The sequence below is a fragment of the Nycticebus coucang genome, chromosome 22 (genome assembly GCF_027406575.1).
Source record: "Nycticebus coucang isolate mNycCou1 chromosome 22, mNycCou1.pri, whole genome shotgun sequence".
NCBI classification, from domain to species: Eukaryota; Metazoa; Chordata; class Mammalia; order Primates; family Lorisidae; genus Nycticebus; species Nycticebus coucang.
In genome coordinates this window covers 50,676,501-50,702,605 of record NC_069801.1, presented here as the reverse complement: position 1 = coordinate 50,702,605, position 26,105 = coordinate 50,676,501, and the positions used below count along the sequence as shown (strand labels likewise).

The 26,105-nt window shown below is 39.6% G+C and overlaps 1 protein-coding gene across 3 annotated transcripts in view; it reads left to right on the top strand.

Annotated features, from left to right (window-relative positions):
• Window positions 1-26,105, top strand: part of NDC1 (NDC1 transmembrane nucleoporin) — a 55,145-nt gene that overhangs the window by 9,051 nt on the left and 19,989 nt on the right. For all 3 annotated transcript variants that reach the window (XM_053575224.1, XM_053575226.1, XM_053575225.1), the window contains exons 5-15: window positions 1,912-2,050; window positions 5,839-5,947; window positions 8,355-8,406; window positions 10,452-10,587; window positions 11,655-11,747; window positions 14,298-14,379; window positions 16,235-16,390; window positions 19,714-19,956; window positions 20,050-20,165; window positions 23,221-23,271; window positions 25,385-25,448. In XM_053575224.1, coding sequence (XP_053431199.1) covers window positions 1,912-2,050; window positions 5,839-5,947; window positions 8,355-8,406; window positions 10,452-10,587; window positions 11,655-11,747; window positions 14,298-14,379; window positions 16,235-16,390; window positions 19,714-19,956; window positions 20,050-20,165; window positions 23,221-23,271; window positions 25,385-25,448 — 1,241 coding nt within the window. The remainder of the gene's footprint in view (window positions 1-1,911; window positions 2,051-5,838; window positions 5,948-8,354; window positions 8,407-10,451; window positions 10,588-11,654; window positions 11,748-14,297; window positions 14,380-16,234; window positions 16,391-19,713; window positions 19,957-20,049; window positions 20,166-23,220; window positions 23,272-25,384; window positions 25,449-26,105) is intronic.

Here is a 26,105-nt window from a genome sequence, read left to right as displayed (position 1 = left end):
GTGAAGTTCCAGGGAGCAGAAGGCCGCAGTAAGCCATGTTGTTAAAGCAATTAGTAACTGTTAATACATGCATTTACTGATGATTTCACAGAGTCTTTGGCAAAATTAATCTCTTGCTTTTCTTTTTTTCTTTTTTTGAGACAGAGTCTCACTGTGTCTCCCCTGGTAGAGTGCTGTGGCATCACAGCTCACAACAACCTCAAATTCTTGGGCTTAAGCGATTCTTTTGCCTCAGCCTCCTGAGTAGTCCACCACACCATGCCCGCCACACCACCTAGCTATTTTTTTTTTTTTTTTTTGTAGAGACAGAGTCTCACTGTACCGCCCTCAGGTAGAGTGCTGTGGCGTCACACGGCTCACAGCAACCTCTAACTCTCGGGCTTACGCAATTCTCTTGCCTCAGCCTCCCGAGCAGCTGGGACTACAGGCGTCCGCCACAACGCCTGGCTATTTTTTTTTTTTTTTGTTGCAGTTTGGCCGGGGCTGGGTTTGAACCCGCCACCCTCGGCATATGGGGCCGGCGCCCTACTCACTGAGCCGCAGGCGCCACCCACCACCTAGCTATTTTTTGGTTGCAGTTGTCATTGTTGTTTATCAGGCCCAGGCTGGGCTCCAACCTGCCAGCTTTGGTATATGTGGCCAGCGCCCTACTCACTGAACTACCGCCACCAAGCCAAAACTAATCTCTTTTTATCATCTTATAATTTAAGGTGTCACCTCTCATGGAGTTAAGATGGTGGGGCAGGCCCACAACCTGTACTCATTTATGAAAACTTACTTCTACTGAGTTATTTGTTGGCTCTGTACAGCCCCAGATATTTGATAGATTATATAGAGTTTAAAAGCTGATGTTCACCGAATAGATAAGATCTTTTGCTTACAATTAAAAGATAACGTAAGACAAAAGTGATGGGGTAGTGGTTTCTGGCAGCATCCACCAACGGATCCTCTGGGATTTAACTACTCAGAGCTTACAGCCATAGCTCGTCACCTGGGAAGCATCAGGAATTCTTTAAGAGTCCTCAAAGTGGTCAAAATTGGTGATAGGCCCTACAGCCATCCAGAAGTTATCTTCTTTCTTGTGGTACAACTCACGTATAAGGAGAAGAGATCAACATCAGTCATATAAGGTTCCCTGGTTTAAAGGCCTTGTGTTCCGCAGGATCCAGTATCTCAGTATCTATTATAGCAACTTCATAAGCACGAGAGAACACCCAGTTATAAGAGAGAAGCCCACGGTTATGGCATCTCTGTCAGGTATATACAGTTCCTCTCAGTCCATATGCACTTTACCAAATTATTTATTTATTTATTTATTTATTTTTAGAGACAGAGTCTCACTTTATTGCCCTCGGTAGAGTGCTGTGGCATTGCAGTTCACAGCAACCTCCAGCTCTTGGGCTTAGGCGATTCTCTTGCTTCAGCCTCCCTAGTGGCTAGGGCTACAGGCGCCGGCCACAACACCCAGCTATTTTTTTTGTTGCAGTTTGGCCAGGGCCGGGTTTGAACCTGCCACCCTCAGTATATGGGGCCGGTGCCCTACCCACTGAGCCACAGGCGCTGCCCAGTTTACCAACTTTGAAGCAACATTGTTTGCTATTATAGTAATAATGTAATAATATTACATTATTTGCTAAATAATAGCAAAATAGTAATCTCATCTGTGTCAGATTTCCAGTGGAACAGAGCTAGAGATAAGTAAAGATCAGATTCTCATGCTTCAGGGAAAAGGATTTTGTTAATATTGTGCACACTTACCCAAATGAGCTGTCACACTTACCCAAATGAGCTGTCTTGTTAGACTTTAGCACACTTCTTAAGTGATTAAGTCAGAGCTTTGCTTTCTGTAAATATTGAACTTAGTGGTATATGTCCCTGACTATTGAATTAATACCTAATTTTTCCCTTCAGCGTAGATAGCCCTGCTGCACAAAACTGCTTAAATGAATATCATCTTTTTTTCCTACTGGCTGGAGCATTTATGGGCTATAGCTATAGCCTCCTGTATTTTGTTAATAACATGAACTACCTTCCATTTCCCATCATACAGGTAAGATAACATTTGAGCATTACCTTATGCCAGAATTTGGCAGAGTTAAAATTGCCTTGGTGTGTGCTTATATGTAAGGGTTTTCATCTGATTAATTCAAGATTCGATCAGCAAAACTTAGGACTGAGATCCTCAAAATGCCGTTTAGAGAGAAGAGCTTTGTCTTCATGAGACTTTAGTGTAGTTTTGAGAGTTGTAACTACTTTCTCAGAATACTTCTTTGTTTCACTCTTGTCCTCCCTGCTGGGTGGTAGCACTTGCTGGTGTGGTTCGGGAAGGATAAGGATAACATGCAAAGTACTGTGTGCCATTGCCAGCTTTTTTTTAAACTTAAGAACCCCATGAGCTCGGGGATGTGCAAATAATTTTAGAATATGTCAACTACTGTCTCACATCCTTTTTAGAACAAGGCAAAATGTATATAAATAAAACAGTTTCAAATGGTTGTTTGAGTAGATAGTACGCTGGTATAAATTTCAAAAAATCTTAGCTGGTAGGAGTTGTTCGTGGAACTCAGAGCTGCCTCCTCTGGTAGGAGAGAAGGATTGTTTGAGATGTCTCACTGACACATCAGTGCTCTCCTCTGCCTGTTTCCACTATTTCTGAGGCTGGAGGCTGGGCACTGAAGCAAAAATACTAGAACTAATCCTTTCCCACTAGGATCCAGTTTGGTGGGGAGGGAGGATGTGTAAATAAATGCTATGTCATGAGTGTATAATATATGATTAACTAGAGTTTTCATATGCCTGTTACATCAATGAGAACAAGCTGATGAAAATACATGCACTGCAGGGAGGTGGTGCCTACTGAAAAGGATCTGGCCCTTACCTCCCTGCAACTGTGAGTGTATGAAAAAAAAGTCCTGTTTAGAACTTCTTCATATCTTGTTAAGATGAATTAAAAGCAGGATGTCAACTTCGCTACCTCAAAATTTCACAAGGAGAAAAACTCCAAAATCTTATATATGGAAATATCTATAATAAATCATCTTTGATCCAAACATAATTAAGAACATAATAAAGAAAAGAAAATGTTAGAGAAAAATGGAATACCCCAAAATACCTTGCTGGACCTCTGTGGACCTCTGTTGAGAGTGACTATTTAACATCACAGATGTGCAACAAAATGAATCCAAAAGCAGTCTAATAGTTGAGTATTGTTTCCATCATGTAACATCAAATTTGTAAAATTTTAATACCAAATTTTTTCTAATTTCTTTAAATAAAATTACATAAGCAGTTTTATATTATTCATATTATTCAATAACTACTTTTTTCATGTAACCTATAAAAAATTAGGTCTTACAAAAAATCTCCTAATTTTAACCAATTTGCCATTAGTCTGAGTTTTTATTCTTTACACTGCCCAAACCAGTTCCATTTCCCTTGACAAATTCTTTTTTTTTTCTGTAGAGACAGAATTCTTGTTCTGTTGCATAGGGTGGAGTGCAGTGGCACTACCAAAGCTTATTGTGACCTGAAACTCCTGGTCTCAAGCCATCCTCCTGTTTCAGCCTTCCAAGTAACTGGAGCTTCAGGTGCATGCCACCATGCCCTGTTAATTTTTTTTTTTTTTTTGTAGAGATACGGTTCTCACCCTGTTGCCCAGGCTGATCTCAAATTCCTGTGATCTTCCCATTTGATCTTCCCATCTTTGCCTACCAAACTGCTGGGATTACAGGCATGTGCCACTATGCCTGGCCAAATTACTCACATCAAATTCTTAATGACAGACTGATAGGGGAAAGCAGAATGTTAGTGTGACATAGGGCACAAGGAAATGAACAAGAAAGAGCTTGACAAACTGTATGCCAGCAAGACTGTTGAAAGTTTTACATGAGATTTATAGAGCACTTCGCATAGCGCCTGGCAGATAGTAACAAGGGGTAGCTCATAGCAAATCACAGCAGAAATCCCACAGGGAATTGAAAAGCACTTCAGGCTTGGTGCCTGTAGCTCAGTGGCTAGGGCGCCAGCCACATACACCGGAGCTAACAGGTTCGAATCCAGCCCCGGTCTGCCAAACAACAATGACAGCTACATTCAAAAAATAGCTGGGCATTGTGGCGTGCACATGAAGTCCCAGCTACTTGGGAGGCTGAGGCAAGAGAATTGCGTAAGCCCAAGAGTCTGAGGTTGCTGTGAGCTGTGATGCCATGGTACTCTACCCAGGGCAACAGCTTGAGATCTATCTCAAAAAAAAAAAAAAAAAAGGCACTTCAGCATAGGAGCTAGAGAAAGGGAAATTAGGTATTCTTGGCACATCTACTGAAATGTCCACCTGCTTCCCTACCTTCTTTGTACCCTCGTGAGTAATGGTTGAGATGAGAGCTGTGGTGTTAATGTATGGGCTGCTTTTTAAAGGATACTGTAGGCATCTGTACACACGGTATGAGGCTCTAACTTTCTAATACTATAATTCTTTGTAGTTCTTCAGCTTCTGAAATTCCTTCAAGAAGGATAAGTCCTAATATAAGCACAAAAGATGACCACAATTTGGAAGTTCATCTTTTTTTTTTTTTTAAGAGACAGAGTCTCACTTTATCACCCTCAGTAGAGTGTTGTGGCATCACAGCTCACAGCAACCTCTAACTCCTGGGCTTAGGCAATTCTCTTGCCTCAGCCTCCCAGGTAGCTGGGACTCCGGGAAGTGCCTGCTTTAGAATGATGTGGAATGTGTCATTTGATTCTGCTTTGTTTTTCCACAGCAATACAAGTTCTTGTGCTTTAGGAGATCTCTGTTCAATTAGGTTTCCTTAGATTCTTTCCAGTAATTTATCATGTTTTCTTTTTTGATTTTTTTATTTTGCAGTTTTTGGCCAGGGCTGGGTTTGAACCCGCCACCTCCGGCATATGGGGCCGGCGCCCTACTCCTTTGAGCCACAGGCACCGCCCCATACCATGTTTTCTTTACTGGTGTTTTGAGGGTAGAGAATGGGAAGGAGAGAGCAGCAGATAATCCTTGTTTCAGAGGAAATACCATTTTTTCAAGAAATTGCTATTTTTCTCTTATTTGATTCCTCTCTCTTACATCTTTAGAATTGGCAGAAATCCACTGAGGATCTGTTTAGCTGGTTCAGCCTTCTTGTTTTGCAGATAATTAGATAAGAGAGGAGAGATGACTTGCTCAGGGGTATACAGAAAGGAATCACTAGAATTCATCCCTCCTGATTCAATTCCTAGGCTAGTGTCTTTTTCACTATCTCCCATTTTTCTGCAAAGAGCATTTAAAAATATTAGTGTAAAGGCAGTGTACATTATCGTTAAGATGCAGGCTCTGAATCTCTGCCTGTATTGTACTTCAGAGCTTTTGCTAACTTGTCACATTGGTTAAGTTATTTAACTTCTCTGTTTCTTGGTTTCCTCATTTGTAAGAGGGGGAGAATAATAGAACTTCCTTCATAGGGTTCTTACGAAGTTTAAATGTATTAATGCATGTAGGTGCTTAGAGTGGGCCTGCTGCCTGGTAAACACCCAGAGAATGTTAGCTGCTATTATTATTATTATTATTATGTTTTTTGTACCTTCTCCACCTTGATAGTCCTTAATATCAAGTATACATTGATGCTATTCATTTTCTTATTTCTGATCTTATATCAGTGAAATATTTGTATAATATAAGTATTAAATATTTGGTAATTAGAAATAATAGCTGATTTTCTTTTTTGCCTCTGGAATATTTGTCTTCTTGCACAATAATTGTGCTTTGTTATATTAGTTGTTACAGTTAAGTGCCTGCTTTAGAATGATGTGGAATGTATCATTTGATTCTGCTTTGTTTTTCCACAGCAATACAAGTTCTTGCGCTTTAGGAGATCTCTGCCCTTACTAGTTAAACATAGTTGTGTGGAATCACTGTTCCTGATTAGAAATTTCTGCATTGTGTATTATTTTCTTGGTAAGAATTTCTGTTTTTTGATATAGTGATGTATTAGCTCATAGCTCAGGAGATGTTAGATACCAGGTCATTCTTGATTATTTTGTTTATTTCCTACAGGTACAGGTATGTGATTAGCCCAATTGATTCATTGTTTAAATTGTTAAAGATAATTTATTTAGTTGAGGGAAAATATTGTTAATGTGGTATATACATAGAGGGAAATATTCATCCTTAAAAAAGAGGAAATCTTACCATGTGCTATAACGTGAAGAAACCCCAGGGATACTACGCTAATGGAAATAGCCCAGTCACAAAAAGACAAATACTTCATGGTTCCACTTATACATGTATGAGGTGTCTAAAATAATCAAACTCTTACAGAGAGTAGAGTTGTGGTTGCCAGGGGCTGTGGAGATGGGGGAAAGAGGAGGAATTATTCAACGGGTATAGAGTTTCAGTTTTGCAAGATGGAAAGTTGTAGAGCTCTGTTGCACAACAATGTGTGTATAGTTGACACTGCTGTACTATATACACTTAAAGATGGTTAAGATGGTAACTTTTATGTTTTTTCACTACAATAAATGTATTTAAAAAGGAAAAAATATATACATCACTTGGTTATTACTCCATCTAGAAATAGCATACTCTTTTTTATAAGTTGTAATGATGCTATTAATACAATAGAAATATTCTGTTGGTCTCTTAAAAAAAAAAGAAATATTCTTTTGGCAAAGGAACCCTGTAGTATTTATTAACATGAATTTTAATCACAAAAATGGAGTGTATTATTTAGTATAATGAGCAGTTCAAGTTGAAAACATTAATCTCATTAGCAACACATTATAATTTAAACAAAATCCAACATTGAAAAATAACTGCAGGCTCTTTCTGATCCTACTTTTCTTCTTTGGATGTGATTTTACATAAGTTCTCATTGTGAATAGTTTACTTTTGTCACTTGTAGTTTATATAATCCTTTTTTTTCTTTCTTCTTCTTCTTCTTTTTTTTTTTTTTGTAGAGACAGAGTCTCACTCTATTGCCCTCTGTAGAGTGCCGTGGCCTCACACAGCTCACAGCAACCTCCAACTCCTGGGCTTAGGCGATTCTCTTGCCTCAGCCTCCCGAGTAGCTGGGACTACAGGTGCCCGCCATAATGCCCGGCTATTTTTTTTGTTGTTGTTGCAGTTTGGCTGGGGCCGGGCTTGAACTCGCCACCCTCGGTATATGGGGCTGGCGCCCTACCCACTTGAGCCACAGATGCTGCCATTATAATCCTTTTTTCTACATAGCCCTTATACTTGTCATTCTAATGTCAGCAGTTCATAGTGGCCAGGCATGGTGGCTCATGCCTGTAATCTTGGCACTCTGGGAGGCTGAGGTGGGCGGATTGCTTGAGCTCAAGAGTTGAAGGCCAGTCTGAGCAAGAGTGAGACCCCATCTCTACTTAAAGTAGAAAAGCTAGTCGGGCATAGTGGCAGGTACCTGTAGTTCCAGCTACTAAGGAGGCTGAGGCAAGAGGATTGCTCAAGTCCAAGAGTTTGAGATTGCTGTGAACTATGATGCCATAGCACTCTACAGGGTGGCAGAGTGAGACTCTTGTTTCAAAAAACCAAAAACAAAACCATTCATTGTAATGTATTATAATGCCACTGCAGTCAGCTCAGCCTGGCTGTTCCCCTAGAGTTGTACATTTGGGTGACACAGTGGCTGTGTCGACATTTCGATGGTCATCTCTTTTTTAACTCAGTTTATATTCAACTTGAATTTCATTTCCAGCATTATCATTTTTCATTTCTTTGCTGCATTTTGATCTTTTCGGGTTAGTTTCCTCTTTCAGCTATTTATTTTTGTAAAGTGTCATGAAAGATAAGGAGGCAACACAACTGCATGCGCTTTGCTGTCTGTGTGAGTGACCAGTCACCAACAGACTTGGAGAGAAGTGATGGGGCTGGTCACAGACCCCATGGTTATCTACATACAACCTGTTATGTGTCTGTTATCTACGTATTGATTTGTGTATTGAAAAGTTAGAAGTATTGGGCGGCGCTTGTGGCTCAAGGGGTAGGGCGCCGGTCCCATATGCCGGAGGTGGCAGGTTCAGACCCAGCCCCGGCCAAAAAAAAAAAAAAAAGAAAAGTTAGAAGTACTGTATGTTATAGCTCATAGTTAATGCAACACAGTAACTGAAATTTGAAGTGTGTTGTTGGAGGAATGGTGTTTCTTAACTAAGTGATACTAACTGAAATGTGCATATATTGGAACCACTCCAAGTAAGGACTGCCAGCATTTAGAAGTTACTTTCTTTTCCTTCACTTTACTACTTAAACATAACTGAGGGCTTGATGTCTGTGTGGCTATTTCATTGACATTTTGTGAACCATGATTAAGATTTATTCCATTAACTTTTTATGGTTTCCCTCTCAGGCTATATTCCCAAAGCTTGGATTAGCACTGCTATGAACCTTCGCTTAGATGGGTAAGTGCTTAAAAAAAAATCTAATTTTAACTCTTTCTATCCTTTTAGATGTTTGCTACTTTCCAGATTTCTTTTTGGATATAACCTGTAGAATTAAAAAAAAAATTATATTCATTTTTGAATGCATATAGTTTTTATATAGTTTAAAATTCTAAAGGAATATAAAAGGAAATACAGGGCCGGGTGAAATGGCTTATGCCTGTAACCCTAGTATTTTGGGAGGCCAAGATGGAAGGATTGCTTGAAGCGACGAGTTTGAGGTTGCACTGAGCTATAATGATGCCATTGCACTCTGGCCTGGGCAACAGAGCAAGACCCAGTCTCAAACAAAAGGTATACAATGAAAAAATACTCCTCCTGCCTTTGTCACCAGTAACCTAGTTCTTCTCCCCAAATGATAATCCATTTTTGTGTTAGATACAGCTTCTATCCTATACAAAAGTAGGCTTCTTAAGTTGCATGGACCATTCCTATTTCATTTTTCTCCTCAACAGTCATTCATTCTGTAGTATCCTATGGTACACCCCAGTGCTGTGGCATTATTCTAATTGATTATGAAGAAACCAAAATTGAGCAAGGTCAAATGGTCAGTTGAAGATCACAAGTGGCAATCAAGTGACAGCACTGGAGTACTTAAGAAGTTAAAAAGTGAGGCTCAGTGCTGTAGCTCAGTGGCTAGGGTGCCAGCCACATACACCAAGGCTGGCTGGTTTGAACCCAGCCCAGGCCTGCCAAGCAACAATGACAACTGCAACAACAACAACAAAATAGCCAGATGTTGTGGTGGGCGCCTGTACAGCCTGAGTGAGACCCCATCTCTACTAAAAACAGAAAAAATTAGCATGTGTTGTGGCGGGAGCCTATAGCCCCAGCTACTTGGGAGGCTGAGGCAAGAGAATTGCTTAAACCCAAGAGTTCGAGGTTGCTGTGAGCTGTGATGCCACGGCACTCTACCAAGGGCGACATAGTGAGACTCTGTCAAAAAAAAAAAAATGTTAAAAAGTGCTTAAGAATTTTAAAAAACAACATTATCAGCTATTGTATCCCTCCCATATGTCAAATATTATGCCAGGCACTCTTACTGTAAGCCATTTTATATCTTCTAATAGCTGTAAGGGGAAGAAGAGATTGTGCCAGTGTTGCAGATAAGAAAACAGGGTAGGATAATCATAACACTTATAAATGGCAGAGTCAGGGTCCGGTTTTTATAATTGCTAGTTGCAGAATTAAAATTACTTTGTTCATTGATCTATTCAAAGTTTTGTTTAGATGGCAGTGTTGGGATCGCCAGTGCTCAGTGGTTAGGGCGCTGGCAACATGCTCCAGGGCTGGTGGGTTCGAACCCGGCCCAGGCCTACTAAACAAACAAACAAACAAAAACATAGCCAGGCGTTGTGATGGGCGCCTGTAGTCCCAGCTACTTGGGAGGCTGAGGCAAGAGAACTGCTTAAGCCCAAGAGTTGGAGGTTGCTGTGAGCTATGATGTCATAGTACTCTACAGAGGGTGGCAAAGTGATACTCTGTCTCAAAAAAAAAAAAATAAGATGGCAGTGTTAGCATTATTTAGCATTCTTACAGATTTTTTTACATTGTTTTATCAGTAAAGATCATTATTTTAGTGGCATGTGCTTTTAGCCACTGTGAAACTAGTTTATAGGGTATATGAATAAAGCTGAAATGTGGTCTAGGAGAGGTACTAGTCATGTTTACTGGCTTTTAAGTATTAAACTACAAAGCAACAATAATAAACTTTCACCCAGCTCTAATAGTTAGACTTAGAGGCTTGGCTCATTCTGTCTCCATAGTAAACAGCAGTGAAGACCAGAAGCACAGAAACGGTAGAGCCAGGTAGTCTGCACTTCCCTACAGCTTCCTTGGGTACCTCAGACGAATGGGTGAGGGAAGGACTCTGTCAGGGCACCCAAGGAGAGGGGTCTGTCAACGTGATTTAGAAACAGGCCTCAGTTGTTTCCTTAGAGTCCCAAGCCTGTTAAACACTTACATGTTCTTTCCGTGAGATTCAGTAGTGATTTCTGCTCTCATAGGCAGTTGTACAGGCCTCTTGACACCGTGAGTGGCCTTTTGAATCTCTCGTTACTCTACCACGTCTGGCTGTGTGGCGTCTTCCTCCTGATGACTTGGTACGTCTCATGGCTCCTCTTCAAAATCTTTGCCACAGAGGTTAGTATTGAGTTTTTTGTTAATATTTTGTGTTTTGGAGTGTACAGATTGTGAGTAGAGCACTGGTCAGTGTGCTGAGCCCACAGCCATTTCAGTAAGTTGATTTTCAGTCGTCTGAGGCTTCATTAGGTACAGATCATTTATAACTGACATTTATTTTATATTTTTTTCTGAGGAACAATGTTGATATTCACGTAACTTTTAGAAATTAAACTAAATGGACTACTACTGCGCTTTTCTGGAGGCTTCTGTTTCTTTACTGAGCATATACTAAATGGACCTAAATTTTAAATTAATTTTACCTGTTGTTGACATAGCTAGTGTTAAAATATATGGCAATAAAATATTTGTATTTTTGAAAGAACGTTTTAACATTTATATTGAAGATAAGGTTTTAAAAGTTGAGGTGATCTTCTGGATAATTCCCACAAATACCTTTTTTTGTTGTTTTTTGTCTTTGTTTGAGACAGAGTCTCTGTTGCACTGGGTAGAGTGCCATGGTGTCACAGCTCACAGCAACCTCAAGTTTTTGGGCTGAAGTGATCCTCTTGCCTTAGCCTCCCAAGTAGCTGGGACTATACGCTCCCGCCACAACACGTGACTAATTTTTTCTATTTTTAGTAGAGATGGGGTCTCACTCAGGCTGGTCACCCAATTATGTTTTAAATGAATGAGAATTACTGTGTTTTGCCATGACTTATGTGTACTTTTTTGCCCTAATTAATTAATTAGGAAAAATTTTTAAAAAAATTTCTAAGTGTTTGTCTTAGAAAATTAGTGTTCCTATTTCAGTTTAACCTGTAGGTTTGTATTTTTCAGTGGTTTCAGAGAATCTTTTTCTGAAACTTATTTCCGTTATTTAAAGCTAGAATCTAATAAAATTGGGACAATAACAGTATTTAAAAATGGTGGGTTTAGGATTGTATGACTTTAACACAACCTGTTTTTACAGGGAGCACTAAAGATGTTAATTTGATTGTATTGTCTTTATAATAAATTTCAGTTGGTGCTTATTGAATTTAATATGATCATGAAAAAATTATTTTTGGAGTCTTTATATTTGATAGGCTCATGTATTTCCTGTACAACCACCATTTGCAGAAGAGTCAGATGAGTGCCTTCCTAAAGTTTTAAATAGCAATCCTCCCCTCATCATAAAGGTAACAGAACTATGTACTTTTTATCTTTACAGTTATGTCTAACTTGTTTTACAGAATGTGTTTAATATTTAGTGTGTTTAGATATTTAGATGTGTTTTTTGAGGACCTAGACTATCCTAGTATGAATATTTGTAAAAACTATCAACTTGCTAATGCTGTTTATTTTTTCAGTTTTCATTCCAAGTGACTAAAATACAAATGTATAAGGCAGCATTTGGGTACAAGCTAGCTAATACTATATTCAGAAAGACATAAAAATATTTCCCAGCATAAAATATGATATCCAACTATCTATATTATATTAGCTTTTTTTTTTTTTTTTTTTTTAGTTTTTGGCTGGGGCTGGGTTTGAACCTTTGAACCCCCCACCTCCGGTATATGGGGCCTGCACTCTACTCCTTTGAGCCACAGGCGCTGCCCATCTATATTAGCTTTTTACAAACTATTCGCAGTAGCTAGATGAAACATTCTTGACTTACTGATCACTGGATCAAGACAGTTTTTACTTATGTAGTATTGTAGGCTTTTGTGATCAAAGGATGTGCTTGGTAATGTGTAAATATTTAGTGAACTCTCTTCAAATATGGGCCACTGAGCTGTGCATGGTGGTGCACACATGTAGTCTCAGTTCTCAGAAAGTTGAGGGGCAGGATGCTGGAGGCCGGGAGTTCTAGACCAGCATGGACAATTTATAGCCATACTCTTTCTCCTTCCCCCCCAAAACCCCTCACTGGTAATGATCCTAAAACCAATTACTGTCAAAAGAGTTTAAAGAATTTACATTATGTATACAAATCAAGCTAAGTGAATGTAAATTGTTTTGATACAAATTACAATGTGAAATTTTAAAGTAGATCTATAAGAAAATGAACCACTGAGGCTCTAATTGCCTTTAAATACAATTCGACTGGTTTGTTAGATAAACTTAAAAATATCAATTACTTGGGGCGGCGCCTGTGGCTCAGTCGGTAAGGCGCCGGCCCCATATACCGAGGGTGGCAGGTTCAAACCCGGCCCCGGCTGAACTGCAACCAAAAAATAGCCGGGCGTTGTGGCAGGCGTCTGTAGTCCCAGCTACTCGGGAGGCTGAGGCAAGAGAATCGCTTAAGCCCAGGAGTTGGAGGTTGTTGTGAGCTGTGTGAGGCCACGGCACTCTACCCAGGGCCATAAAGTGAGACTCTGTCTCTACAAAAAAACAAACAAAAAAATATCAATTACTCATGGTTACTTAGCAAATCTTTGTTTTTTGGATAAGTGTCAGTCATTGCTAGTTGCTTGGGGTAGAATGATAAATAAGCTGTAATACAGCCTAATGGGAAATGCAGACACCCCAAACAGTTAAAATTTACTACCGGCTTGGCGCCAGCCACATACACCTGAGCTGGCGGGTTCGAATCCAGCCCAGTGCCTGCCAAACAACAATGATGGCTGCAACCTAAAAATAGCTGGGTGCTGTGGTGGGCGCCTATAGTCCCAGCTACTTGGGAGGCGGAGGCAGGAGACTAGTTTGAGCTCAGGAGTTAGAGGTTGTATGACCTGATATGCCATGGCACTCTACCTAGGGCAATGGCTTGAGGCTCTGTCTCAAAAAAAAAAAAAAAATTTACTATGGTGGCTCGGCGCCTGTGGCTCAAGTGGCTAGGGCACCAGCCACATACACTGGTGCTGGTGGGTTCAAATCCAGCCTGGACCTGCCAAACAATAATGACAGCTACAACCATGAAATAGCCGGGTGTTGTGGCGGATGCCTGTGATCCTGGCTACTTGGGATGCTGAGGCAAGAGAATCGCTTAAGCCCAAGAGTCTGAGGTTGCTGTGAGCTGTGACGCCACGACACTCTACCAAGGGCGACATAATGAGACTCTGTCTCAAAAAATAAAAGAAAAATTTGCTATGTCAAGTGCAGCGAGATCACTTACTTTACTTGGGACTGACACAAGAAAACATCACAGAGGAATGATCTCTTGAATGAGTAAAGAGGTTTGCCAGGGGAAATAATGAAAATTTTCAGTAAAAAAAAGAACAGTAGATACTGTGTGTCTGCTATATGCTAGGCACTGCCTTTGAGCGTGGTAGCAAGCAAGACATTGTTTTTGTTGCAGTTTGGCCAGGGCTGGGTTTGAACCTGCAACCCTCAGTATGTGGGGCTGGCGCCCTACTCACTGAGCCACAGGCGCCACCCGCAAGACGTTGTTTTTGTTCTTGCGGGCTTTGCCTCGCAATTCCATGAGCAGAAGCAGGTGAGACACGTAAACAATGTAATTGTAATATATTATGTTAAGTGCTGGTTGAGAGTTTGTGTGAGGGAGGCCAGGGAAAGTTCGGAAATAATACAGAGAGTTCTTTGTATCTGGAGCCTCCAGAAGGTGGGGAGGGTGGAGATAGGAACATTTAAGAAATGTAGAAAGGCAGGTTATGGTTTTGAAATATTTCTTTCTTGAAAAAGTTTAACTAATTTGCCTGTGGATGTATAATGGTAAACCTAATTCATAAATAAGATTTTGTGTGGAGTTTAAAAAAATTGAATAATATGCATTTTTTTCCTTTTAGTATTTAGCCTTGCAGGACCTGATGTTGCTTTCTCAATATTCTCCTTCACGAAGACAAGAAGTTTTTAGCCTTAGCCAACCAGGTATTGCTGAAAGTCATAGACCTGACTAGGTGTATGTGTGCAGAAAGTGCTTTACTTAAAGGTTTTGGTGACAGAGGTGTATTTAATAAAATATCACCCATCAGTGAGTCCATTACATTCAAGTACTGACTTGAATTTTATACAGCATAAGTGTTTTCATTGCTGTGGGTAGGATTTGTCACTAGGCAAAGTATTTTTAAATGTTTATTTCCCTCAGTTCCCTCTTTCTCTTAATATGAGAAAAAAAATTAATGCTGTAAGGGATTTTTAAAAATAGGTGGTTTAGCCAGGTATGATGGCTGGACCCTGTGTCCCAAGCTTCTTGGGAGACTGAGATGGAGCATCTGCTTGAGCCTGGGAGTTCTCAACCAGCCTAGGTAGTACAAGGAGACCTGTCTCAAAAAAAAAAAAAAAAAAAAAAAAAAAAACCCCACTAACAGGTGGTCTAATGTCCTACACAGGAGATAGAAGTCTTGTAGAGTGGCTTAAATAAGTTGCCAGAGTTGGAGTAAGAGAAACACTTCTCTGCTGTTCCTGGCAAAGACTAACTATTCGAGACCCTGACTGTGCCAGTCTTCTGCCTTGTTCCTAGAGGAAAAGCCGTCCAGGCCTGGCTGCTAGTGGGAAACAGAGAACCTGGGTAGCTTTTCTTCTTTATAATCAGTTCTTCATTATTTTGCCAAATTTGCCAATTCCCAGATTGTAAAATAAACCTTCTATAGTTAAATGTTATATGGAAATGAAATCCAGTTATATAAAAATACAGTTGATTGGAGCCACTCTCCTTTTGGTAGCATGAGAAATCCAGACCCGATACTGTGGAAAATTAAGTATATTTTTCTGTCAGATTTGGGTTAACTTAGGAATTCTCTCTACATTAAATATTTTTACCAGAAATTTCAAGTAAACTGTGTAAAAGGGTGGCATGTGCTCTGCTAGCGAATGTGCATTCTAGGGCATATTAAAATTAATTTGGACTGCTGCGCAGTTACCAGTGGTCCTGGGTTACAGCAGTATAAAACATCCTGAGGCCTTCTGTGAAAGTGTGTGTGCGTGCGTGCGTGTGTGTGTGTGTGTGTATGTTTGCAGGTTAGGTATATTCCTCTTGACTTGTTAAAAAGAGGAGATGTTTAAGGAGAGACCTAATTGAAAAAGGAATGATTATTTGGCACGCAAGATAGGGAAACTAGTTTTTAGAGTACTTCTTTGCCACTCTTAACATATAACAAAGCATACTTCATTTTTGCATGGTAACTCTAGGAGACAGAGATTTTAGAAAATTAAAAATAATGAGAAATAAGGGAATTTTTAAAGACATGGGGATCATAGTTATTTAAATTAAATAATAACAGATCTTTAAACTCTCCAAGTATAAAGTATGATCATTATTCATGAGTCGCAAGTGATATGACTCAGAAGCTGGCTCTTACATGAAAATAAAAGAAAGCACAGTGGGTCAGACACAACGGTAGAGGTCATCGGGGCCATGGAACGTATCTCATTGAAAACCCCAGCATTTGTTGTTTTAGTTCATTATTCACAGGCTTGGCAGTCTGTTCAGTACCTCTCGTGAAGTAAGATCTTTCTCACTCAAATTCTGACCTAGTATTTGGTTTAGTGACCTATTTGAGGGTTTTTTTTTAAAGTGGTAAAACAGCAAGTTTTTATTTGTAGAATTTTGAGAAAGTTAATTGAATTCTTCCTAGGTATTAGATGGCATGTTTATAAATATAGCTTACCTAGGAAAAGTGGGCCCAGATGCAAAGTATAATGTAGAGTTTATTTTTTCTCCCTCATTTTGAGAGGAGACTATAAGATTATCTACATTTTAAAAGTTGCTATTTGGACCTCGCAGGTGGACATCCTCACAATTGGACAGCCATTTCAAGAGAATGTTTGAATCTTTTAAATGATATGACTCAGAAACTAGTTCTCCACCAAGAAGCTGCTGCTACGAATGGGAGAATGTCTTCATCTTGCCCAGTAGAACCTAAGAAATTAACTTGTCCAGGTAATTTCTGTTACTGCTAAGAGAGGGGAAAGCATTTACATTTTATTTCTTAAGAAAGAGAGCATATGGGAGATCGAGGCGGGTGGATTGCTTGCACTCAGAAGAGACCAGCCTAAGCAAGAGCAAGACCCCGTATCTAAAAATAGCTAGATGTTATGGTAGGCACCTGTAGTCTCAGCTACTCAGGAGGCTGAGGCAAGAGGATCACTTTAGTCCAAGAGTTTGAGGTTGCTGTGAGCTGCGACGCTAAAGCACTCTACCAATGGTGACAAAGTAAGACTCTGTCTCAAAAAAAAAAAAAAAAAAAGAAAGAGAGCATGACAGTAGTTAATCTAAAGATACTTATATGAATGTGAAGTGTATATTCATAAGGAAAATGATTCCACATATGGGATAGTATATTGAACCCTATCATTGTAGATTGGGTATCATTATAGATTGAAAACTTAAATCCAAAACATCAAATTTTCCACCATAAGTATATATAGTTTTTGGTCGGTCAGCTAAAAAAATTTAGTATGGTGGTAGTGTTAAAAATGATACCAGAATGATGTCCTTTTTTTCTTTTTTTTTTGGCTGGGTTTGAACCCACCACCTCCGGCATATGGGACCAGCGCCCTACTCCTTGAGCCACAGGCGCTGCCCCAGAATGATGGTCTTTAATAAGAGACTTTAGCTTCCTCTAGTACAAAGCCAGATGAATCTTCATAGATAATATTGGATGTTGTATAAAAAGCTGATAATAAAAAGCAGAAATAAAAAGCTGCTGGTCCAGAGAAGAGAAACTGAAATGGTTGAGTGACTTCACGCTTGTTATTTCATTATTTTAAGAGAGCTTGGTATAATCTTGCATTTGAAAGATGAAAGCTGAGAGGAACAAGTGTAGGTGGAGGAACCTGTGCTATTTCACTACGTCCCATACCTAGAAGATGCGTGAGGCTGTGAGGACCGGCCTTCATGTTTGGATGTCTTTTGGCACCAGGCTTTCAATGAAAATGGATGAAACTGGCTGGGTGGGGAAAGTGGTAACCTTGAGAGCACAGGCTTCATCTGTAAGTTAGCTGTATGGCATTGCTCCCAGGTGAGAATTTGGACCCAGTATCTGAGCTTCTGGTCTTTCTTTTAAAAAAATTCTGAATTTGTTTAAAAAAAAATTGATGTGAAACCTTCCAGTTTATTTAAACATTGGCAACTAATATTGATATTTAAAAAAAATCACTGTATGGATCAAAGCAAACTCATCTGTGGTTTTGAAGTTTTGAAGTCATTCATCTAGAAGAGTCATGGCCCCAAAACTAATAGATTACAAAGGAAAAATGATTTAAATAAATTGTTGAATATCTTAAAAGAGTGGAGGGTGTTTTAGTTGTTACCACCTTTCAGAGAAGCATTTACATGTATTTATTCAACAAATACTTATTGAATGCCTACTATATATCAAATAATGTGCTGGAAGCCAGGGAATCACAGATGGAAAAATGCTTGTGATGTAGACCTTTTAGTGGAAGGCATATAAATAATGATAAGATGATAGAAGTGCTGGGTGGCGCCTGTGGCTCAGTCGGTAAGGCGCCAGCCCCATATACCGAGGGTGACGGGTTCAAACCCGGCCCTGGCCAAACTGCAACCAAAAATAGCTGTAGTCCCAGCTACTCGGGAGGCTGAGGCAAGAGAATCGCTTAAGCCCAGGAGTTGGAGGTTGCTGTGAACTGTGTGAGGCCACGGCACTCTACCGAGGGCCATAAAGTGAGACCCTGTCTCTACAAAAAAAAAAAAAAGACGATAGAAGTGCTAAAAAGGAAATCTTTCAAAAAGAAGTGTTCTGAAAGGGCAAGATGATCTTCAATAAAGAAAGAAGGCCTTGCCCCTACTTGCAAGTATTTGTATGAGGTTCAAAGCCATGCCAGGTTTTCTAGGCTGGCCTCCTCTGTGCAGAAGTTTTTGCTAAAGGGCAAATTATATCAAGGAAAATTCAGAGCTCAAATGGTTGACCTGCTACTATGGAGTTGGAATATTGAGTCTCAAACTCTCTGCCTGAGATAAACTCAGTGTTTATGGTTAATAATATATATAATACATATATTCCATAGGGATATGGAGCCATTAGAGAACTTTAAATAGGTCAATTAGATCTAATTACCATGTTAGAGAGATCATTGTAATTGTGGGTTGGATAGATCATGGATTTGATCAAATATGAACCATTCATTATTTTAAATTTTTGTCATATATCATTGCTTAGCCAAAATTTACCTCTAATTTTGAGGAATGATTCCACAATTAATCCCAGACTTAATTTTTAAATTCATTTTTCGAAGATTTTTAATTTCTACTAACCTTTAAAAAGTCAGGTAATGAAAATTTGGTACTTGAGGTATTTAATTTCTTATGGTGGCTTTTTTTTTTTTTTTTTTTTAAGAGACAGGAGTCTCACTTTATTGCCCTCGTTAGAGCACTGTGGCATCACAGCTCACGGCAACCTCCAGTTCTTGGGCTTAGGTGATTCTCTTGCCTCAGCCTCCTGAGTAGTTGGGACTAATAAGTGCCCTCCAAAATGCCTGGCTGCTTTTTTTTCTGTTGCAGTTTGGCTGGGGCTGGGTTCAACCCACCACCCTCAGTATATGGGGCTGGTGCCCTAGTCACTGAGCCACAGGCGCCGGCTGTTATGGTGGTTTGTTAAGAAGATAGAACCTCAGTGCAGTTTATCTTTGTGCCTTGTGCTGGGGTAGCAGGAAAAATTCTCCTTTTTGTACACTAGACTCTGTAACTAAGTTGGTAGAGTTATAAGATGATTTTTAAAGATGCTGTTTACAGCTGAGAGTTATAGATATCCTGAACTAATTGTCTTTCGTATGACTTTAGTCAACCTGAAAGAGCTTTATAGAAAAAGAGGTAAGGTTAGCCTGTTTTTCCTGCGCGTGTTTACATTGTAGGTTATGTTCAGCCAAGTAATAGTTATAGTAGGAATATAACACTGAAACTGGATAACTTTTAATGTAATAATTAAAGTTGTTGCTATTCAAAAATAAAATGTGAATTGATGAGTTTATTTCAAACAGCTTAGTTAGAGAAACTGATAAAAATATGGAGGTGGAAAAACAGACTGCACCATCCTGGCAAACAGATGTAAAAGCTCCTTGAGTGGTCATTGAATTGCAGTAGTAAAATCTGAATCTTAAGAATGTAAACAAAAATGGAAATGATCTACTGAACCTTGGGTAAAGGTGTTAGATGAGAAATGGAGTTGTATGAAATTGGAGAACCTTTGTGCTAGCCCGCTTCATTCTGGTTGCGCCTTCAGCACTGGATATGTTCTCTTGCAGAAGACACTATTCAAACACTAAAATCCAGCCAAATGCTTCGGCCTTCAGTGCCATCGTTAGTTAAAACATCAGTCTTTTCTTCAAAATTATCCACACCTGATGTTGCCAGTCCGCTTGGAACCCCATTTGGCTCTAGTGTGGTGAATCGAATGGCTGGAATTTTTGATGTAAACACCTATTATGGGTCGCCGCAAAGTCCTCAGCTAATAAGAAGGGGGCCAAGATTGTGGACATCTGCTTCTGGTGAGGACTGTTTATTTTCTAAAATTTGAAATGTTATAGAGGATCAGGCTGCATAAGTTCTCACCTTACTGTTTTTGTTTTGTTTTTTAATAGGTCAGCAAATGACTGAATTTTCTAATCCTTTTCCATCTATCTCTGTTAGTGCTGAGGGTAAGCGAGTGAGACAGCCCAGTGTGGTTTATTCATGGATTCAGAATAAACGTGAGCAGGTAGGATGATATGGTTATGGGACTTATGTAACACTGAGAACATTAAGGATCTCGTATCAAGAGATCATCAGGAATAAATAAGACTTTTTTTTGATGCTTTATGTATTAAGTTGACACATGAAATTGCTAATATTTGACTGATTTTTAAGCTTATATGAATTCCAGTTTCATGTGGCTTGACCTGATCCCATGTCATTAGTCTGTGAATTCTTTCATTTAAGAAATATTCGAGTTCTTCATGTGTACACAGTGCAACTTTAGGCATCTGGTAAAAAAATTTTTTTTTTTTTTTTTGAGACAGAGCCTCACTATGTTGCCCTTGGTAGAGTGCTGTGGTGTCACAGCTCACAGCAACCTCAAACCCTTGGGCTTAAGGGATTCTCTTGTCTTAGCCTCCCAAATAGCTGGGAGTATAGGCACCTGCCATGACGCCCGGCTGTTTTTTGGTTGTAGTTATCATTGTTGTTTGGCAGGCCCGGGCTGGCTTCGAACCTGCCACCCTCGGTGTATGTGGCTGGTGCTGTAACCACTGTGCTACAGGCGCTGAGCCAAGACACTTGGTAAATTAACAGACAAAATAAAGTGTTTACATTCTAGAAAGGGTCAATAGAATAGCCAGCAAATGTATCGTACTATTTTTCTTTGAAATATTTTAAAAATTTTTCATAAATTATAAGACTTGCATTTATTTTGAAAAGTTGCTTTAAATTGTAACATGCTGTTAGTTGCATCCTGGTAGGTCATGTTCAGCATATATGAAAAATATGCTTAAAAGGGAAGAAATTTGACATGTCTTAAGTGTTATTTATAAAAATAGAGTAGGAGGGAGAGACAGAGTAGCTAGGGGAAGCAGTACCATTTTATATGAAGTGATCCGGGGAAATCTCACTAATGTGGGGATGAGAGGCCTGAAGGGAGGGCAGAGAGTAGTAGATGCAGAGACCCTGAGGGGATTGTGTGCTTGGCTTGTGTGGGGACAACGCGGACATGAGTGTGGCTGAGCAGACTTGAGAGGGGAGAGAGGTGATGAAGTTACACAGGCACCAGGGCTTGCTGGGCCTATGAGTGATAGTAAAGACTGGCTTTTCCCAGAGGGAGATGGAAAGGCACTGTGATTTTGCCCGCAAGAATAATGTACTATAACTTACATTTTTTTTTTTTTTTTTGAGACAGAGCCTCAAGCTGTTGCCCTGGGTAGAGTGCTGTGGCATCAAGCTCACAGCAACCCCAAACTCCTGAGCTCAAGTGATTCTCCTGCCTCCGCCTCCCAAGTAGCTGGGACTACAGCTGCTCGCCACAACGCCCAGCTATTTTTTTGGGTTGCAGCTGTCATTGTTGTTTGGCAGGCCCGGGCTGGATTCGAACCCGCCAGCTCAGGTGTATGTGGCTGGCGCCTTAGCCGCTTGAGCCACAGGCGCTGAGCCTATAACTTACATTTTGAAAGTCCTGTGTTGAGGCTAGACTGAGAAGGCGAAGTGGAAGCAGAGAGACAGTGTTAAAGTTGTTGCAGTGATCTAGCAGGAGGGGGTGGTGACCAGATGGTTGTGGTGGGTTTGTAAGATGTGGTCAGTGTCTGGGTATGCATTTTAAGGTGAATGTAATAGAATTAGCTTTGGTTGTGGTTTGTAAGAGGAGTCAGTGTTGACCGTAAGGTTTTTGGCTTGAAGACCTGGAATAATGTAATTGTAGTTTAGTGAGTTACAATTTAGTGATGATTCTGGTGGACAGGGATTTGATAGAGGTGAGGGGGGGAAAATAGGAGTTTGATTTTAGACATGCCAATTTTGAGATACGTATTAGAAAACCAGTAAGAAATGAATAAGAAATGAGGCATTTATCTGGGAAAGTTTTGGGCTAAAAATGTAAATTTGGAACTCATCAAAGTGTAAGCAGTCTTTAAAGCCATGGCAGTCCGTGCAAACCCTTGAAGAGTGTAGATACAGAAGAAAAGAGACCCAAGAACTGGGGCCTGCCAGTGACTAAAGTCTGGGTTTAGGAGAGATTGGGAGAGGACTTGGAGACTACAAGAAAAGTCACATCTTCCAAGGAGTTCTGTTGTAATTGGAGCCGAGAAATGGAGTAATAGCTGTGGGGAGTTAAGGGGTCATGGAATGGTTTTATTTTTTAAGATGGGAGAAGTTATAACGTGTTAGCCGATGGAGTGATTGATTAGTAGAGAATGCTTAATGGCATTTTACAAACTTCAGGGTCCTCTATGGCTCTGCATGTTACTTTTTGTGCAGCAGCTAAACACATGCCTGCTGTTTCCCCTGCCTAGTCGGGTAGCTTTTGAGTGCGCATATGGTGGTAATGAGTTCACTTTTAAATCAGTCAGGTTAGCTTTCACCTTGATAGTAAGGCAGTTTTTCCTGTAAATGATAACAATAAAAAACTACTTCATGTCTTAACATTTTCTTTTCCTGTGTAGGAAGTGCACTCTTTATTTGGTATTAAGAGGTAAAGGGGGCGGGGGTGCTGTGGCTCCATGAGTAGGGTGCCGGCCCCACATACTGAGGGTGGCGGGTTCTAACCCAGCCCCGGCCAAACTGCAACAAAAAAATAGCCGGGCGTTGGGGCAGGCGCCTGTAGTCCCAGCTACCTGGAGGCTGAGGTAAGAGAATCACCTAAGCCCAGGAGTTGGAGGTTGCTGTGAGCTGTGACGTCATGATACTCTACTGAGGGCAACAAAGTGAGACTCTGTTAAAAAAAAAAAAGAGGTTAAAAGGTAATTAGAGCTTTGTGAAAGAATAGGATCTTAGAAGAGTATCACCAGAACCACTTAGCCTTCCTTTTATTATGACAGGACTCTAATTTGGGTGTTAAATGTGTACATGGGAATATGGTTTAGGTTAGATGGCCCATTCCACCTTGGTATCTATTTTTAGTACAAAGGTATTTACTTATATGGTTTATTGTAGGTTATTCTTTCCCCACAAGCTGTGAAGTGTTTCATTTTTTCATTCAAATTAGCGTCAGGAAGAACCTAGAAATGTGTAATGTCATACTTGAGTAGAATTTAAAATGTAAATGTATTAATTCTTTCTTTCCAACTCAGATTAAGAATTTCTTGTCAAAACGGGTGCTGATCATGTATTTTTTCAGTAAGGTAAGGATATGTAGTTACAACACGGGAATGGGGAGAGAGGAAATGAAATGTGAAATGAAGCAGCAGAGAGGATGCGACTTATAAATACTCTGTAGCTTAGTCCTGGCAAGCCAGAGGCTCTCATGGTGCATCACTGAACCTCCATTGGAACCAGAGTTGGCCTAGACACACATCTCACTTCAGTGGCTTCTGAGGCTTGACTCTTGCGACTCGTGGCTGCTGGCAGCTTGGTGCTCATATGCAGCATGGATCCCTTCCTGCAGAGAGAGCAAATCTCTGGCTATCTAATGATTCACGGCTCATTGTCCTGCTTTGTGACCAATGTGGTGTTCGAAAGAGAAATCTTGAAATCTGGCAGATGTTAAATTTGCGGTGGATACAAAGTTGTGATTCTGGCCACATGGGAAATGATTTTCTGACTTTGCCATCAGCTGCAGAAGCTGATGGTTGATTCCTGTTTTCACTGCCTATAATTGTTGTATGTTAATTCTCTGATGAGCAAAACCTTTGACCATATGTAGTGGGAAAAATTGTTTTTCATTTTTTAAACCTAACATCTCTCTGCAGATATTGCAGTGTTAGCGAGTATTTCATTCATTCAATTAGTGCTTTTAAGTTACGTTTGCATTGGCATCCGTTATTCATTTTCTCATTTGGCAGTCATGCTCCTGAGGGAAAAGAGCTGAGCAACCTGGATAGATACATGTCACAGAGTCATTTCAATTCTTGAAACTACTTTCACGCTGTGGTGGAAGGGAAGAGCCATCCAACTAGCAATTACCTTTGCCAAAAAGTAATCTGCTTTGGGCCATCATAGAGGAAGATGTCTTGTCTTCCCCCAAGAGGAAGAGGGGTTGTCTGAAGTTTTACTTTAGCGCTTGGTTTCATTGCTTGGAAGAGAACCCGGCTCGAGTGACTTATGTGTGCCACATTCTCTTTTCAGTTACGTTTCCTCATTCAGTTCTAACAGCATTCCTGTGAGATGGGTCTTTTTGTCCTCATTTTACTGATAAGGAAACCTGAGGCTCAGAGGGGCCAAGTAGCCAACCTAAGGGCACATAGCCAGGAAGTGGCAAAGCAGGTGCTGGACCAGGATTTCCTTTTTCCTTGGAAATGAATAGCTGCTTTTGATTCTAATTTTGCAAGCGGATCTATTGTATGACAAGGAGTTCTAGACACTGCTATTTGATGTTGGGAAATGTAATTTAACGGGCTTATTATGTTATACTTCATAGGCCAGAATTTGTTTAAATGGGCCAATTGTTGTTCCATAGTCTCATATTAAAGAAGTTTCGGTGATTTTTCTTTAGAGTGGGGTTGAGGGTAGACAGTTTAAGAGGTAATAAGTATTTGGGCAGTTCTTTTTGTTTTAAAAAGAGCTTTCTTTTTATTTATTTATTATTTTAATTTTTTTATTAAATCATAAACACATAGATCATGTATACATTAATGCATTTATGGGGTACAGTGTGCTGATTTCATATAGAATTTGGAGCGTTTACATCACACTGATTAATATATACCTCATCTTGTTTACTTAATTATTGTGTTAAGACATTTATACTCTATACTTAATAGATCTGACATCTACCCTTGCAGAAAAGAGCTTTCTTTTTTTTTTGGCCGGGGCTGGGTTTGAACCTGCCACCTCCGGCATATGGGGCCGGCACCCTACCCACTTGACCACAGGTGCCACCCCAGAAAAGAGCTTTCTTAACCATTCTTTTAAGTGATCTCTTATACTAATCCTCTGAGGTGAGTTGACCATGTGTAATTTTTGTTTTTTGCAGTTTATGGCTGGGGCTGGGTTTGAACCAGCGCCCTACTCCTTTGAGTGATAGGTGCTGCCCCGTGTAATTGTTATTTTATGTAAGAAACTGAGGCACATAGAGATTTGGAGACTTGGCAAGGATCACACAAATTAATGGCAGAATGCTTTATTGTGGTTAAATCAAGAATTATCAAGCTAAATGTAAGCATTTATATCAGATTTTAATGCTTGGGAGGCAACCATCAAGTTTTTGTTGTTGTTGTTACAGCCTGCGTATTTGATGAAGTGAAATAACAGTTTCCACCCAGGGAACTTACTTAAATGTTTTTGTTTTATTTATAGCACCCGGAGGCCTCCATTCAGGCTGTTTTTTCAGATGCCCAAATGCACATTTGGGCATTAGAAGGTAAGCAGTCTTGGAGCTGTAACTGCAATTTTAATTATTCGTTAAATGTTGAAGTACAATCCCATCCATGGAAGTTCAATTCTTTTTTTTTTTATTTATGGTTTGATGTATTAAAATTATATTTCACCTTTAAAAAGTTAAATATCTATGATGATTAGTGAAATTAAGCATCTTTCTATGTTTTTTTTTACCTATTTTTAATTTCTTCTGGAAATCTCATATTATTTGGACATATATCTAGTGAACTACATTTTTTTTTTATCGGTTTGTGTATCAATGATATTAAATTCTTTTCCTCTAGGAAGTGTTGCATTATATCATTTATTCCCTTCCTCTATTTTCTACTAAGGAAAACCCTTCTAATGTGATGACCTGATACTAAATTATGTTTTCATATGCTTCATTGTAATAATTTTGGAGCTTTATATTTTTCTTTAAATTTTTACTCCATCTGAATTATCTGTGTGATTATATGATGTAAAATATAAATTGCCATATTTCTCAGTATGATTTGTTCAATAATCCATGTATATATTTTAATATAAAATATCACATTTATCATACATAAAATTCTTATTTCTTAACTTTCAATTTAATCTCCTGATTTATTTATTCATTTATCTGTAGCATATTTCAAAGATGCTTCATGTTCTTTTG